The following is an 18,236-nucleotide window of genomic DNA, read 5'->3' on the forward strand; positions in this document are numbered from 1 at the left end:
ATAGGGCAAAACTATTTATAAATTTGAATTCAGCACACCCAAATTAGCAAAAAACACCTATCCCCATTCTTGCCTCAGACCAAAATTTTTTTTTGTAAACCAGTGTGTCAGCTTTTACAACACTATGTGTAGGGCGTATTTGAAAAGTAGATTCAGTATTTCTACACTACACAGTCAATTTTAATGAAAAGTGATACTAGTGGATATTACATATAGTCTATGGACTTTATAAAATTGTAATCATAGCTAGATTTAGTTGTGTGTATTTAATGTCCATTTCTTTGTACTTACAATTTATAATGCTCATGAAGTATTTTATCGGGATGTTAAGCCAAATGCTAATGTGCATCCTGTAGCATGTACACAATAAAATTCAAATATCATGCTGTACAGCGTACACTCAAGTTTCTTACCTTATTAGATGAAGGCATGTGTTAACTCTATACTACCTTGGTTCCAGTTTATTTGGACTGCCGGGCAAGGAGGATATGTATGCAAGTGGGACCAAGAGATGAAGAAATGCCTGAAGGTAATTTACTGCAGGTTATTGTTTTGTACTCTATCATTCATTCATTATGATATCATTCAAAATACTAATTATGCAAGTTTATTTGTATTTCTGATTGAAAATTGGATACAGAAAAGGCTTGTACGTCCTTCAAAATTGTCTTTGAATGTCATCATCTTCAATTTCATCAATTACAGGTGTTTCCTGTAACAGACCATTTCCTTGAAGAATCCACCCCTGTACCTCTGATGTCCTCTCAACCAGGGATTCGCAGTCTGTCAGTGGCAGCTGGATCTGATGTCCCACTCCTCGTTGGTACTCAACATTCTGAATTACTACTTATGGATGATGAAGGAAAAATTACTCTCTTAGTTCAAGTAAGGTTAACTTCAGTACTTTTGACTTTTAGAATTTTAATTCATAGTGATTTGCATTGAACCAAGGTAGATCACATGTTACTTTTGAACACCCTCAAACTTGAAGCTTGTATTAAGAGGCCATTAAGAAAAGAATAGCTTTGTTTGAGATCTTACTTTGAGCAATGTAGACATGAGATGGGTACATAACGATTTTACATCAGACTGTCCCTTTAAGAGGTTAGACATGAATTGAGTTCTCTGTGGTCTTACGTTTTAGGGGATGGAGTGAAGCTTATTTGGACTTTTAAAAGATTTATTGGATGATGTATTGCCCCCACCCCTTGCTGTAAATAAGTCTTGTTTTTGTTGATGTTCATCTATTAGAGCTTGTGATGCTGAACACTAAAACTTTTGACATCAATACGTATCACTAATGATGGCAATACCATTTGTGCAGTTGCCAACCTTGTGCCCCTTTGAGAGAGTTCTCCTCTGTGGAGCCTATTCTGTCTATTCCCAAGTTAGCTGAAAGCATGGGCTTTATGCTTCATCAAATCGTGGCTTTATATGCACTTAGTACGGGGACTGGACTTAGCAGAGGGCCATCACCATTCCTCTATTGCCACTCACAAAGTCGTTCTGTGTTGGAAGGGGGGCTTTTTCACTATTTAGAATTAAGGGGTAGGATGACAGGAAATGTTAAGTTTCATCTTTTTGTCTGACCTACACTCCTTTTAACTCAAAATCATACAGTCGTAGTATGAGATCCTTATGTGGGTTATGTGGTCTTTGTTTGATTTTGTTTTACCAGAGATATCTTTATTCTGCAAGGTTTCAGTCCAAGATTCAGAAGGTTTAAAAATCTTGTATTGCAACAGAGGAGTTCCCCAGTGGGACATGTGGTCAAAGGAGGCTTCTGCATTCTTTTATGCATCAATGAGCTGCTGACCAGAAGGATCAAGCACATTTGAATTTATGGATTTGGATTAAGAATAGATTTTAGTTTTCAACATCCCCCTTTCTTTTTAAGATAATTTTATAAAATTATTTTTATATTCTAAAAGAAAATGGTTTGGTCTATGAATTTCAGTATACTGAATATAATATATATATATAATATATATATATATATATATATATATATAATATATATATATAATAATATATATATATATATATATATATATATATATATAATAAAAGGAGCCCATAAAAACACCAAAATGTAGAGAGAAAGTACTATATTTCAGAGACTGCTGTGTCTCTCTTCAGGTATACCTGAAGAGAGAGACAGCAGTCTCTGAAATATAGTACTTTTCTCTCTACATTTTGGTGTTTTTTTTATGGGCTCCTTTTATTAGATGGAATTCTGTTGTTACAGAACATTTTTACCAGTCATATATACATATATATATATATATATATATATATATATATATATATATATATATATATATATATATATATATATATATATATATATGAAAGTATATATACTATATATACATATATATATATATACGATATAATATATATATATATATTATATATATATATATATATATATATATATATATATATATATATATAATATATATACATACATACAGTGGTCCCCCCGTATTCGCGGGGGATGCGTACCAGACCACCCCGCGAATAGTTAGAATCCGCGAATGTTTGGAACCCCCCTCTAAAAATGCTCATAAACTATCCTGAACATGCAAAACACCAAAGTATCCCTTAAAGACCATCCTTCATCAAATACATAAAATATCCTATTATGGTTCATATTAATCTTTGAAATATTATAACTATTTTAAAGTAAATCTTACATTTTATGTTTATACATAAAATTACATACTATGTACGTACTGAATGACTTAGTTACGTATGTGAAAATAATTCAGTCCCCCCATAAGTATTCAGTCATGCACGTTTTCTTTCATACTGTTACTATTTGAGACATCCATTTTCTTTTTACAAGGGAACAATGGAATGTGAAATCACAAATACCAAATGTCTACTTAAAGTATTATCCTACATCAAATATACCATTTAATTGGTATTATTAATATCATTTTAAAGTAATCTTAAACATTTTACCATTAGAAATATATAAACAGCCAATAGCAGAGAGAGAGAGAGAGAGAATGTTATTGTTACTGTTTAATCTCATTAAACGTAATATTATTTGTAAACTAGTACTGTATATTATTATTTTACCATAAAATGTAGTAATGTCCTTAAAGATATACTTATACATACACTTCCAGCCCAAACAGAGAGAGAGAGAGAGAGAGAGAGAGAGAGAGAGAGGGAGAGGGGGTTGTCCTTATTTAAAAGAGTGAAATGGATAGATTATTGTACTTATTTAAAATACTATCACATGTGAATTTTGAAATTAGTTATATTATTATTATTATTATTATTATTATTATTATTATTATTATTATTATTATGCGAAAATATTAATAAACATACACATGTACCATAGAAATTATCTCATATATATCAGCAAAAGAGAGAGAGAGAGAATCTCAATGATCCGTAGATGGCAACACTCGATTTGACAGTTGGAACCCAGCCAACCAAGCTGGCTGTGTTCAAAAAACAAGACACGGGGTTACATAATTCTTTTTATTTATAAACTAAAATCTTGTTAATTCACTTTAGTATTTTCTTTAATGAATTTATATTATTGCTGTTTACATTAATATTGATATTTGAAAGTTAGTAAATCATCATCCAAAACACATACATCGCTTTAAGAGAGAGAGAGAGAGAGAGAGAGAGAGAGAGAGAGAGAGAGAGAGAGAGAGATTATTGTAGTATTTGTAAAATACTTTCACATATGATTTTTGTAATTACAGTTATTATTATTATTATTATTATTATTATTATTATTATTATTATTATTATTATTATTATTATTATTATTATTATTAATAACATATTATGCATATATGTACCATAAAAATCCCTCATCTTAGTAAAAGAGAGAGAGAGAGAGAGAGAGAGAGAGAGAGAGAGAGAGAGAGAGAGAGAGAATTTCATGCCCACTTGATGGCAGCAACAAATCAGCTCCTTCCCCCTTCGGTCACTTAGCTTGATATGTATATCTGAGTTTTAGTACCTGGAGTTAGAGAAAGAATCTGACTGGGATTTCCTTCATTCTTCCATAATTTTTTAAATTTATAAGCTAAAATCTTACTAATTTACTATGGTATTTTCTTTAATGAATTGATATTATTGCTGTATAAATTAATATTAATATTTGAAAATAGTAAATCATTTATTTGTCATAAAAAAACATACATCTTTGTAGTAGAGAGAGAGAGAATTATTATTTTTATTGTGAGATATTTAAACTTATTAAACTTACTAATACAGTATTAATCAAAATTAATATTTGAAAATTAGTAAATCATTTTTGTATCATAAAAATGTATCTATTCATGAAAATAAACATCAAAATTCACTAATTAGTGATTATTTTAGTCGGAAAATTTCGCGAATGGGCGAGTCCGTCCGCGAATAATTTCTAGATAGGTTCCAAAGAAAAATCTGCGAATGTGTGAGTCCGCGAATCCGGAGAACGCGAATACGGGGGGAACACTGTATATTATATATATATATATATATATATATATATATATATATATATATATATATATATATATATACTAAAGTTCTTTCATTATAAGTTACTGATTTAAAGTGATACAACCACTGCTATCTATAATTTGTAGTATATTGATATCTTGGTGGATATATAGCTGCATCCTCTTAGGTTTTGGAAAAACCATGTGACATTGCTATAGTATCTATCATAACAAGAACTGCGTTATATACTCTTTTGTATGAAGCTGAAGTTTTGCCTTTAAGATTTGTAAAAGCATTGATACTATACTCTTAAGGAAGTTGCTGGTTCTCTTTAGGGTCATGGTAAAGGAGAAGTCTGGGGACTAGACACTCATCCAATGAAGCCAGAAGCTGTAACAGTTGGTGATGATAACTCACTCCGTAGATGGGATCTTGTGGATAGCCTACCACTTGGTTCAGCCAATCTTCGGAAGACAGCAAGATGTGTTCACTTTCATCCATCTGCAGCTTTCTTGGTTGTTGGGTTCCTTGATGGTAAATATGCTAATTTGCTTATCTTTTTTAAATTCCAAGGTACTATTTTTAAGTACATATAATGTGCTTTAACTATTTTGTATATATATTTTATATATTTTATATACTATTAAAATAGGAGTATGAAAAGGTTTCATTCACCAAATTTTTACTTGTTACACATCCAATTTCAGGTAGCATTGCCATCTACCTGTACCCTTCCTTAGAGAAGCAGGGTGGAGCACAGCACCGTTCTGAAGGTATATCAGATGTAAAGTTCTCTCCTGATGGCCGGTTTCTAGCAGCTGGATCCCATGAAAGTGTAGTTGATTTGTATGTAGTTGACACAGATGGAGATATAGTGAGTAAGGAGAGCTCAGGGTTAAAAAGAGTTGGTATTTGTCGTGGGGCCTCCTCATGGATTACTCACATCACGTGGCATGAGGACTCTCGTCTTCTACAAATAAATTCAGGTAAGTTTGTAAGACAGTAACTTGCAGAGAGTGTGATAAGAAGTAAACAAAGATGAGAGACTAGTTCCTAAAAGCCCTTATTTTAGTAAAAATTTGTCTAAGCATGCAGAATGAAAAGTATAGACGGTCAAAATTGCTGTAAGGCTGCTTAACATAAATTATTCAGTCAGTTTATCCAAAGGCTTATCTCAGTTTACCTTAGATATGAAAATGATGGTGTGTAACAGACAGTATGGGTTTCCCAAGACCCAAAATTTGTGGTAGCTGAATTCTCGTCGTGAGCTCCAGGTCTGATCCATTTGCAAAATATAACTAAAATTCATAATTGTTAATAGTATTAAGGTATATGTTGGTGCTAGACAACCCAGCCTAGGGGCATCTTGTACTTGAATGGGCAGACATATTAGGAAGGAGGATTGATTTCCTGACATTCTATTTTGAATTCCAGTTATCATAGAGTATCTCTTAAGGTATCAACAGTGCTGATGAGTAGTGTGAAAGTACATGGCCTGGTCACCAAAAGAATAATTGTAAGGATATTGCAGAATGCAAGAAAATACAAAAAACAGTATGGTTAATTTTACTTAATTTTTAAACAACAGGAGCAGGCGAACAACTATATTACGAAGCACCACATGGCACTCGTCAGCTCATCAGAGAGACCACCGCCAGTGATTTAGCTTGGATTCCACCCATGACATGTGTGCTTGATGTAACAGTTGAAGGTGTGTGGTCAACTGATATGGATCTGACAGATGTTAATGCTGTTGCAACAGCTCACAAGCTTCCTGTAGTGGCTACAGCCAATGATATTGGCGGTCTGGTCAGACTTTTTGCCTATCCTTGCAAGGTATATTGTTGATTTGAAAATGATTTTATACTGTAAGCTTCCATTTCCTAAGATAAATCTAAACTATAATGATTTATCATCTTTCCCAGATTTTGTATAGATTACTTCACATCTTTTTTAGCAGCACATATTTTATGAGTTGTTTCGCACACAACATAAAAAGCCACAGTTTGGCTTTAAAGCTATGCTAAGGTGAACTGATTGATGAGGTCATTTGTATTCTTTACCCAGCGTAGTTTTTCTGCTGATAACAATACGTACTTATATTTGTTTCTCCATTTGCATTTTGTAAATTTTTTATTCAAGACTTGACTTAGGGGCATGGTTACTGTAGTGTATTGTGACAGATATTTTGTGTGAAGAAATGGAACAGGTTTGTGGCATGTGATTTCTTAGGTTCAGTCAAGAGAAATTGAAGTTTTTTCCATGTAAAGGAACAAAATGATAGTGCTTGTCTCTCAAATTCTCAGACTTTGAAGGTGCAGGTGTAGTTCTTGCATAGAAGTGAAGGATTTTGTTATACTGTATTTGATAAGCAAGCCATGTGTGAAATATTCATGAACAAAATACTGATCCATAATTTGACTTGAATGGTTCCTACCTATTTTTGGGAGATAAGAATTTTATTATTATTTTTTTTTTTAGATTTTAATACATTTCCTGACAACTTAAATTCTTGATAAGAAAGTGAAGTAAAAGTATTTGTTTATTTTGATAAGAATTATGGTGCTGAATGACCACTCTAGATACAGATGCCTAGCCTTTTTGGCTTTAACCCCATAAAACAGCAAGTAATCTTGGTTGTATAAAAGGAAAATGTAAATTCAACTTGATTCACTATTTTTGTAGGGAGGATTTAAAAAACACAGACAGTACCGTGGGCACAGCAGCCATGTTACAAATGTCAGGTGGTCTTCCGATGATGAATTGGTGATAACCACTGGTGGAGCAGACACAGCAGTGATAGTATGGCAGGTACGTAACATTCTGGCAACAGATGAAGAAGGTAGAGCCTCGCCATCTGAGTCAGCACACCGTCCCAGCAGTTTAGATGATCTTCCTGATGAAGGTAAGATTTTTTGTTCTACTATTCTGTAAAAGCAGCTCAATAATTTAATGGTGTTAATTATTATGTCATCAGCTGCTAGGCTGTTATGGAGTAAAGAAATTGCACTTGGCCAGCAATGATAAATGAAAAGCGAACTACTCCATAAACAAGTTAATGTTACATTTTAGAGTAAAGTGTATTGTCATATAAAACAATTGATAGTCAGACCTGCTTAATGTAAACAAAATCTTTAAAAGTGTTATGATATTTGACATATTTTCTTTCTCTCTCTGAGCTAGAATTACAATTTAAATTTTATTTTCATTAAGTCTAGTGGAAAGAATTGGGTATGCTTAGTTCATTTGGAAATTCGATCTCTTCCATACTTAGTATATTGCAGTAATGTATATTTTTTTGGGGGGGGGGGACATTTTGTCTAAAAGAAATATCTTGGTCTTTCTCTGATACTGCTTGATTGTCTAAGTATTTGCCTCAAAGACTATATATAAAAATACATTACTTTGCATCTATTTTAATTAACTGAAGGTCTAAAATACTCACCACTTGAAATTTGTACTTTGTATATTCGATTTCAGAAATTACCATGACAGACCTAGAAGCTGCTGGGTTAGAGGACGAAGAAGATGTACTTTCCATGTCTCAGTTAGCAGAAACTCTCAGAAGGGGAACACTTCCAAAGATAGAACCAGAGATACAGCAGGAACAACAGTTGCCTACTGTTGAATTAACTGGAATTAAAGAACGTTTGAAATCTCTTCCTTTGCTGACAGCTGATGATGAAACCATTTTTTATTGCAGTGGTTCAGCTATTGGGCGCTTAAAAATAACAGATGGTAAGGAATAGTAGTATGTTTGTCTTGAAAAACAAAACGTGCACCAATTTTCTTGATTCCTTTTCATCAAGTGATTGCTTAAGACTTTCAGACTGATCATCTTTCGAGACCCTGAGCTGCCCTCTCAAGGTAGCCGAGTAATTAATCATCAAATAACCTAAACTACTTCTTCATCAGATCCGAGCTACTTGTTTTCAAAGGACTGGAACTGCTCTGCTTCCAGTGATTTCAGTTGAAGCTTTTGACACCTTTTTGCGTCATGGGTTTGGCAGGACTCCTAGTCATGTCTGATAACTTTGTAGCATATCTGTGGTGTCAAAGGGTTACAAAATTGAAGTTTTGCCATCATGTAATATTTTTACTTGGGCCCAGAGGCATAAGATAAACATTCCAACCCATTTTGGAGGTAGTGCTGTCAGTGCACTGTAGGCAGCACTTAAGGTTCTTTGCAGCATCCTTTAGCCCCCTAGCTGCAATCCCTTTCATACCTTTGACTGTAGCCCCTTTCATAACATTCTTTCTTCGGTCTTACTTTCTGCCCTCTCCTTACAGTAGCTTCATAATGCAACTGTGGGGTTTCCTCCTGTTCCACCTTTAAAACATTTTTACTCTAGATTTCCCTTTCAACACTGAATGACCTCATAGGTCGTAGTGCTAGACCTTTGGCCTGAATTTTATATTCCATTCATGAACTTCATTCCAAGGTTTGGGTCCAGAAAGCTATGTGGCAAATAGACTAAGCTGGAGTGAGAACTTGATACCAGCAGGATGTTTACCTCACTTGGGTATGTGGCAGCTAAAAAAAATTGATGCTTAATGAGTTTTTAGGAAGTTTTTGAGGTGCACACATTCCCCTCTTTTGGACAGGATGTTAATTTAGAAGAATCTTGCGGTAACACTAATAGGCTGTCTCAGGCAGAATCTAGATTGATCGTTAGATCTGCTTGCCCTACAATTGGAAGGACCCAAAAGAGCCACACTCCCACAGGTATAATCAAAGTCCGGATACATTGGATCATCACATGTGGAGGTTATCCAACATCATCTCAGAGGGAAATGGTGTTTTAAGAAGGCAGCCAAAGCAAACTTTAAGCCTTGCAGATCAAAGTGGAAATTGTTTGGTAACTGTTGCGATGAAAGAAACATCAATCCTCTCTGTGTCACTGTTCCTCACTTGGCCAATTTCCTTTAATGGTTTTGAGAAGAGAAGGGTCTGCATCTCATTACAGAACTTGAAACACACTTTTTTTTTATTGAATCAAATTTATGTATGCTCTTGTATCATGCATCAACGAGACCAAACTCTTTCATTTACCATTTAATAGTTTGAGAATTTGGCATCTAAAATCATCTCCACTTAAATGGAGATTCGGAAATTATAAGTTGTGTGTTTGTAATTAAATATGATTTGAAAGAATTGTTTTAATACAAACCCAATACTTATACTATGTTATTTCCCTCTTTCAAGTCCCACATTCCAGTTTCCTCCTCCCTGGCCCACATTCCAGTTGTCCGCAGCTGAGTACATAAAGAATGGGCTAGATTGACAGTTGATCTCTGATAAATTTCACAGTACTACACACCTACCTGGTATTGGTCTGGTCTTTGGAGAAGTTTTTTTACTGGGAGTATTTTATGACAAATGAAATGGATGTTGTAAGTTATGGCTCATAACCGAGCCTATAATTGTCAAGTATTTAAGAACTTAATTTGAATATTATCAGACATAATACAGTACCTTAAGGAACTAGTATGTCCATTGCATTCTGCCATAACAAGATGTCTATTATAGGTGGGGATGTTGTCAGTCAGGACCTTGGTTATGGAGAGCATGAGACACCAGTAACAGCTCTCGCTATCTCTGCAGGTGAACCAGTTATGGTAGCTACAGCACAGGTAAATAAGGAGCAGGTAAATTGCACAACATTCTGTACAAAGGTAGCTATAAATAAAAGAGTGGCCAAGTTCAGGCAATGTGGTAAGGGTGCTTAACTTTACTTGGCAGTAGTAATTTAAAACCAGATCCAACTCTCATTGTAAATGTTCTCACAGGCTAACAGACTATAAGTGAGCATCAGTAATAATTGGAGTAGGAGACATTAACACTCTAGGCAATATTTAGATATTTTTGACAGTATCCCTTGTAGAATTTTTTATATTCAATTATTACGACTGTGCACCACGTCTTTTTTTAACCGTTTAGATCCCTCGTTGTGTTGGGGATTATGTAGAGATATGCACTCTTAGCTGAAAAAGGAGCACTAGTATTCTTTTTAGTTGCTCATATTAAGAAGTTCATATCTACATAAAAGTTTGAGGAAGGTTTTGTCCGCCTTTCCTGGGTTAAATAGGACACTGCATCCTTAGCATTATTTCTGTGGACAGTGCTAAGGTGAGGCTAGGTAGGCTGAGGGTTTCCCAGAGTGAAAAGTTATGCCCTATAGTCAAGGTAGGACAGTTTCAGTAAGATTATATTTGAATTTCCGTTTTTATATCATGACATAATTTGACATAGAGACTGTGTTTGACCATCTAATGAACTCCTTAAAATTAATTAATGGTAGAAGGCATGGTACCTCAGATTTCTGTTATGTTAAATTAGGTACCTGCCAGGAACATAATCCCATACTTTTTTCCATTATTTGTGATGTTATTATCGTGTGAGCTTGATCAAATCTCAAAGGGAGGTGCATTTTGAAAGTTATGTGCATTCATGAGAATAAACCATGAAGAAAGATACCACTTGCAGTTTGCATTGTGCTGCAGTCCTGGCTGTTTTAACTTCTTTTAGCTTGGTCCTTGTTCTGACTTTTACCTTGCATTATATGAATAAATTCTTCTGGTTAGCCTATTGTGAGTGTAGAAATGCGACTTGGTAGCGTGGTTAGATTTTATATGTGAAAATGTTTGTTACAGTAAGATTTCTTTGCTTAGAGTGACATATTTTGACCATGACCTGGAAACCAAGCTGTATCCTTACCCGTTTATTGCCGGTGTTTGTTAAGAGCACTTTTGTTTCTTTAGGTCATTGCAGTTTTCTCTTTCTTGCACGACCCATGCATCACCAATGTAGCAATTGTGTTCTTGAATACAGAAATAGCGACTTCTTGCATAATTCCTTCCTGCTTATCCACAGAATGCTCTGGGCACTTGTAAATCTCTGTCATACTTGTATGGAAAAATCTCTTATTTATCAAGGTTATATGATACTGTTATTTGATAACTGTATCTGTCTATGCCTTAAACATTCAACTTCTTTTCCTCAGGTTTTATAATTCATGATTTTATGCTGCACATCTCCCTTTTCTGTTGCCTACACTGAGTGACCACTGAGAGGGAAGGGTTCCTTGGAGTGTTTAATTTTAGATTGTTTGTTTTCAGAATGCTTTGAGAGAGGCATGGTGTCTTCTACTTTATTGCCCAAAATAAACCGTTTTAGTTCTTTTCAGATTTTGTATTTTGAAATATTTCTATAAATTCAATATGCTCAACCCCAAAAATTTGCAGTTTTGATTAGTGGAGATTTGTTTGTACAAGTGCAAAGTGTAAATATATGTTAATGGTTAATATTCTATATTGAAAATATAACAGTAGGGCTATAGAAATTGCTGGAAGAAATTTTCGAGAAAGTTAAAAGTAAACTTTTTACCAAAAGTTTATGAAGGTTATTTTGAGCTTGAAATGATTCATTCTCGTGTTGTAATCTTAGCTCGCTATCGATGAACTTTATGATGAAGACCAAGAAACGGATGCAGCTTTGATTCATGTTTGGAGACCTTCGGATGGAGCAAATGTAGCGGTACTTAGAGGGGGGGCTGAAAATGTAATAACTTCCCTTAGCTTCTCTCCAAGTGGAAGGTTCCTGGCTTCGTTAGCTGATGCAGCAAATGTTCATATCTTCAACTGGATTAAAGGTATTTTCCCAGTTAATTCCTCATGAAAGATGTCCACAATGCATCTGTAACTTAACAGTAAGCTAGTATAGACTGATTTCAATATCAGGATACATAGAGTATCAGCATTATTTTTAATTTGCAAAAGAAAAATGCTCCTCTCTCTTTACAGGGGTCCACATTGCAAATTTAACACTTCGTACAGGAATGGCAATAGCAATAGCTCATTCAGGGGAAACAACAGTGGCAGCGCTATCTCCTAGAGCCCTTTTGTTTCTTGACCTTGTTGGAAACTCATTAGTTACTACAAGAGGAAAGGCACCACCTGATCTGTTACCTGATGAGGCAGCTTTTAATGGTCTTGGTGTTGCTCCGGTTAGTAAAAAAATTCTGTTTGTATTGGTTGAAAATACAATAGTATTACCTAACAAATCATTATGTATGCTTTGTGTTATTATATGCACTTTCAGGTTTTGACATTGTGCATCTCAGGAACTTTTCTTACCGTCAGGTTATGAAATCATGTATGTCTAAGAAACTTTAAACCAATTCAAATGTGGTACATTGTTAAAATGATGTACTGATAAAACAGCAAAATGTTCTTTGAAAACCTAATTAGTTTCCATTTGCTTATATAGGGACCAGGATAATGTGCCGACATATTACCTTTGTTTTCAATTTCACTAACCAGTTTTGCACATTTGCTGAAAACTTCATTTGAAGTGATGGTTTGTATCCCTGTAGGAACAAGTAAAGACTTACTACAGAAAACGATCCAAAAAGAGTCACTTGAACATAGACAAGATTGCAAGCCAAGTAAGTTGGTGCAGATGCAATAGTAGTCAAAACAACATTATCAGAAAGAGCATTCATCAGAATCTATGGGGTTCATTGTCCTGGGTAGGTTGACATTCCAGGCTGAAGAGTGGCTCCATTTCAATCTTTGGTAATTCCTAATATAAATCCTTTGTTTATGTTTGAATTTAAGTGTTTTTTTTCCAATAAGGTGGCAGTGGCAAAAGTGAAGATAAGCACTTTTTTTGTATTGATGAATACCTCGTGGGTCATGCATACACATTCATTCCCATCAGTTTATAAATAAAACTGGAATTCAGTTTATTACTTTGTTGAAACATTAGTAAGAGCCGTGTTGAGTGAAATATTGATCTTTCTCCCATTTCTTTTAGAATGGGAATGTTTATGTAGCTTGTAGTGATGGGAGTGTTGTTGAATGGAAAGGAAGAATCGCTGTTCGCTATGTTAGTCCACCAGAGGAACCTGAATTTTCCCCACCTTACCGAATGGCAATAGCTGTAGGCCAAGGAGCTGTATTCACTGCTTGCAGGTATCATGTATAAGCAGCTTTTTAAAAATTCCATGATAGTATATTCTTTGTAGTATGGAAAAAATTTAGTATATTGTGGTATGAATAAATTGGCAGTTGCACAAAATTTGTTTTAAATTCCTGTTGTGTTACATAGTTGTTTTTCTCACCAACAGCATAAAAATATGGGCATAATTAATGTACACAGGTATTGGTCAACTGCCCCACCCCTAAAATGTAATTAAATAAAATTATTGCACACGGGTTTTGGCCAACTGCCCCCCCCCCCCCCCCCGCCCCCCCCCCCCCCCCCACCCATCCCCCACCACCTCACCACCACCACCACCTTTCCAATGTAATTAAATACAGATGTGAATATCACATGCCAATCCTGGACGCTAAGCTAAGCTAATACCATATTTTACTCTAATATGTATATACTACTTTATCTACAGGTTGGACTCATCAGTGATAATTAGATGCTATACTACAGACACCGAAAAACTAACATTTTTCTCGGACTCCAAAATTGCTGTACCAACACAAGACTGGACCCCAATAACAGCTGAGTTAGGAAGCACCATGATCATTCTTGGTGGCCGTAAGCAGCAGCCATTTATTATTCTAGATCTAAAGTCTGGGAAATTTACATTAATAGAACAAGGGACGTAGTCATTGCATTTTTTATTAGATATTTCTTTTGATTATGCTGCGACATATTACTATCCACTGTTATTTGCATGTTCAGGTCTTTGTTCCTCTTAGCCTGCAGCATTCACTGCATTTCAGATTTCTTACTTTTCTAACCTTTAGTTTATTCCTCGTAGGTTGCCAAATTTACTTTAGATATCCTAATTTTCAGACTTACTTTGGAAGTTGGCAGTTAACTTTGGTTTCCGTACACTCACGATTTCCTGGTCAGTGGTTTCTCCCCCAATTTTGCATTGTGAAATCAAACCTCGAACAGATTTAAGTGCTTGTATATAACATTATCAGTACTTCCCACTACTTTTATGAAACTGTTAAGTACAAAAGTGATGGAATTATGTCCATACAGTCTATGAACCATGCATTTTTACTTATACTTGATGTCCAGAAAGTTGTCGTTAGCCAAGTATCCCTCCAACTACTTACTAGTGCTAACCTTTATTTTTCTGTATCTTAGGTGCATTAAGTTAGAAAAAAATATAATTTGTTTTATAGCAAAAATTTTCATTTGGTGAGGACTTCTGTGTTGTAAATTTAGCTTTCATGTTAATTTTTCCAGTAAGCGTGAGTGGCATTTTTTATGAATAGTCATGAAGGAAACAACACTATTGCCCAGTCGGTGTGCAAAATAAACCAATGTACTTGCACTGCCTACAGACCAGATGATGAATTTTGTGGGAATATATAAGTTAAAAAGTAAAAAGGACTAGTGAGAGCAAGTGTAAGAAACCCAGTCAAGAAAATGTGGCATATCTTAACTCAAAGAAGGCTTCTAGGGATGTCAGTGAAGAATCATGGCAAAGTAGTCCAAGGGATTAGTTACAACAACCTTTCCTGAACAAAAAAGTAACCCACTGAAACCTAAACTAGCAGACCTCACACACGAAGCAGTGGTCAAGGGTGAGGATGAAACTCGTGGAACCATGACTCCTGCAGAAGAAACCATCCGTCTGAAGAAACTTGTAACATCCACTTTGAGTCCCTGGAGGCACAGGAACTCACCAGACCAAACAGTGGAAGTGTAAGCATCCTGGCTGAAGCAAACATCACTGATATAACAGCATATCCAACAGAAGAGTTCTCTAAATTTTTACTATTTGGGTTGCAGACATCCAAGGAAAGAGACAATCCTAGTTGGATGGGCTTCCTGCCTTGAGTTGAGGTGACCATAAGTATGGGGGAGATCAGGGAGCAAAGAAATTCCTCATTGCAGGTTCTGGCAATCAGCCATCAATGGAGATCATTAGGTAAAGCAACGTCTCGGTAGGAAGTCATCTGAAGCTATTAGGAGCTGAGTTGGTAGTGGTGAAGAGCCGCAAGAGAAGCCAGGTGAAATGCAAACCCATTAAGGTCTGTCTGAAAGGCAAGGCTGATGAAGGACATCATTTACAGCATGAACCACAAAGTTTAGAAACTGAGATTGTATAATGTATGACTAGAAAATCCATATCTATCTGGAAGGGCCAAGGCATCAACGAAGAAATTGAACAGAAAAACCAGGCAAACCATACCCCCAGTGAATGGCAAACAGCCAACTTGCAGCAAAATGTAAAGGAGGCTGATTATCTAGAGTGAGTACTTCAGAGAAAGGCACTATCCTCCAGATAAGCCAATGCTAATGAAGTAAGGCAAGCTAGTGAGGAACATCCCTGGATGATACAGAAAAGGTAAACAGTTTCCTGATCTCTAGGCTCACCGCAAGAAATCTAGAGCTATGACCGGCCACACTCATTGAAGTGCCCATCAGAATAGATTAAGGGACTGATGATGTGAGAGCAGTACAAAATTGTAGACTGATTGGCATACATGCTAAGCACTGAGGCAACTAAGGCCATTCAGCAGAAACGGAAATTAACAGTGAAAAGGTTTGAAAGGTGTAATGGGAGGAAAACCTTGCAGTTGCACTATGAATCAATTGTTGCGAGAGGATGGACAGTAAGATGAAAGAGAACATGAATAGATACATAAAAGGAATGAAAAGGGGTTGTGTCTAGGGGCCAAAGGTTTGCTGCAAAGAATCTTAAGTAATGCCTGCATTGCACCACATGAGGTACTGATGGCCATACCCCCTTGTAGGGTACAAAATTGAAAACCCAAGCACTGTCCAACATGGCAATTACAGAAGACTAAACAGTACCAAAATCAGTGACATGTCACATAGGTTGAAGATTTCTGTAAGGTGTCTTTTCCTCAAGTTACCCATTGATGCCACAAGAAACGATGAGTTCTACTGAAACCTTTGAAGTTTAAACAGGCTTGGATTTGAAATAATGTTTATAAGACACCCAGTACATAGTCAATGCAAAAAACTTTGACCACAACCCTACTTAATGATGACATATCCATTCAAACTTTTGTAAGAGTCCTAGCTGGAGCAAAGCAAGTTTATTCTGGCATCACCATGATGATACAAGAAGTATGGAAACTCAATTCACTTCTGCTTAAATGCATATTCCATCATTAAATTGGACTGCAATTTAAGTATTTTGCAGTGACTGTATTACATGAAATGAACACTTTTAAAAAATGCCACTTCATCAGCCATCTACCTAATGATTCCTCTAAGTAAAATAAATGGTTTCACTTCTGTTAGGTGAATACAAACCTTTTATCCTACTGGCATTCCCCTCCTTGCTACCTCTTCCACTAAACCCTCAGTAAGAATAGTCTCAAGTCACATAGTCGAGGCTTCTTCATGTGGTATGACTATTCACTCTCTTTAGAAGTATTTAGCATAATCAAAACAATTGCATCAGTTTGTGGGCAGAATCAGTTAACTTGGGGTTGGATTCTTAAAGGCAAAACAGTGGAAGTACCAAAAGTTTCTAAAATTGCTGTCATAAAAAGCAAAGCTTTCAGAAACTTGCAATTTAATTTTGTCACAATTTCCAAATGTGTTTTTGTCAGCAAAGAACAACTAAGGTGGCAAAATAAGGCATTGGAACACCAAATGTGCCGTTTGAATGTTATGATAGTAACTGCATTCAGAATTCCAGGGCATGACTCCTGCTAAGCACATCATATTAGTTGATGGATTACTTATAAACATTTAACTTTCCCTACTTTTGTGTTAACATCCTCAAAGTTCTGTTACGCCAATAGCGTACATAATCAGGCAGTGTATCTTAAGGGCCTAAAATTTGTATTTCTCATAATGTTTCGCCTTTCCTCAAAGGAAATCTTGATCGATCGTTTTAAATCAATCTTTCAATCTACTGCCAAGATTTTTGTTGTATCATCCACTTTAGGAGTGATGGGTCTGTCATTTCTTTGGCAAGTACCAATTTCCTGATGCCTCCCTTATTGTAAACACCCACCCAGGTCACTTTTTGAAAACCTGCAATGAAGTGTAAAACATATTTTTTATGAAGTCTAGCAAATAAATATTTTAGTTAAAATGCATTTCATTTCTCTTAAACTCATTTTGTGATGGATATTTTATTGTTGAATGTAGGTGTCCTATAAAAGATAAGTGAAAGTAAAAGGTTATGAAGATAAGTAGATGATGATGCTTGTAAAGTGTGAATACATTTGCTTGGTACCTTAAATGTACCTCTCCAGGTTCAGATTTTTATCACAAACCAGCTGCAAATTTACCACTGAAGAAAAAAAGTTAAACCCTACTAAGTGTTGCAAACCAGCATCAATTATGAAAATACATTTTCCCCTTGTTCAGGTCACATATTAGCATTATTTCTCCTGACAATTATTAATTTTTCCTGAGAGTTCAAATGGAAATTATATTTTTAATTACGTATTTAAATCCAGCCATAAGGCTTGGAAAACTATAATTTTTTTCCCAACATTAAGATTTAGGAACACAGATGCAATACGTACTATAGTCGTGATGAGGAGCTTTCATGAAAGCTTAACCTGAAAGTGTGCATCTGGGATGGTGCTCAATCTTAAGTTTGGTGATGTCTGTTCATGTCAGCCATCCTGAAAAGGGATATAATTTTGCTTCTGATTTTACTTCATTCATCTTTCCTGCACATGTTGAATAATAGTTAGCTCTACCCAAAGGTGCTTCTTTATGTGTGGGCTCAACTACTGCCAGTAGATGAGGTGGTTTGCATGAAAACAATATTCTACAGCAAAGCTGG

The 18,236-nt window shown here is 35.4% G+C and overlaps 1 protein-coding gene across 1 annotated transcript in view; it reads left to right on the forward strand.

The window, feature by feature from the left end:
* The window catches only part of LOC135214920 (echinoderm microtubule-associated protein-like 6), a 56,125-nt gene extending 38,621 nt beyond the window's left edge, over window positions 1-17,504 (forward strand). The window contains 12 exon segments of the mRNA XM_064249395.1: window positions 461-529; window positions 706-885; window positions 4,806-5,004; window positions 5,178-5,456; window positions 6,059-6,306; window positions 7,156-7,375; window positions 7,951-8,208; window positions 10,001-10,104; window positions 11,918-12,122; window positions 12,274-12,476; window positions 13,289-13,446; window positions 13,881-17,504. Coding sequence (XP_064105465.1) covers window positions 461-529; window positions 706-885; window positions 4,806-5,004; window positions 5,178-5,456; window positions 6,059-6,306; window positions 7,156-7,375; window positions 7,951-8,208; window positions 10,001-10,104; window positions 11,918-12,122; window positions 12,274-12,476; window positions 13,289-13,446; window positions 13,881-14,097 — 2,340 coding nt within the window. The 3' untranslated portion in view covers window positions 14,098-17,504.
* The last annotated feature ends 732 nt before the right edge of the window (window positions 17,505-18,236 follow it).

The sequence above is a fragment of the Macrobrachium nipponense genome, chromosome 19 (assembly GCF_015104395.2).
Source record: "Macrobrachium nipponense isolate FS-2020 chromosome 19, ASM1510439v2, whole genome shotgun sequence".
Classification (NCBI taxonomy): domain Eukaryota; kingdom Metazoa; phylum Arthropoda; class Malacostraca; order Decapoda; family Palaemonidae; genus Macrobrachium; species Macrobrachium nipponense.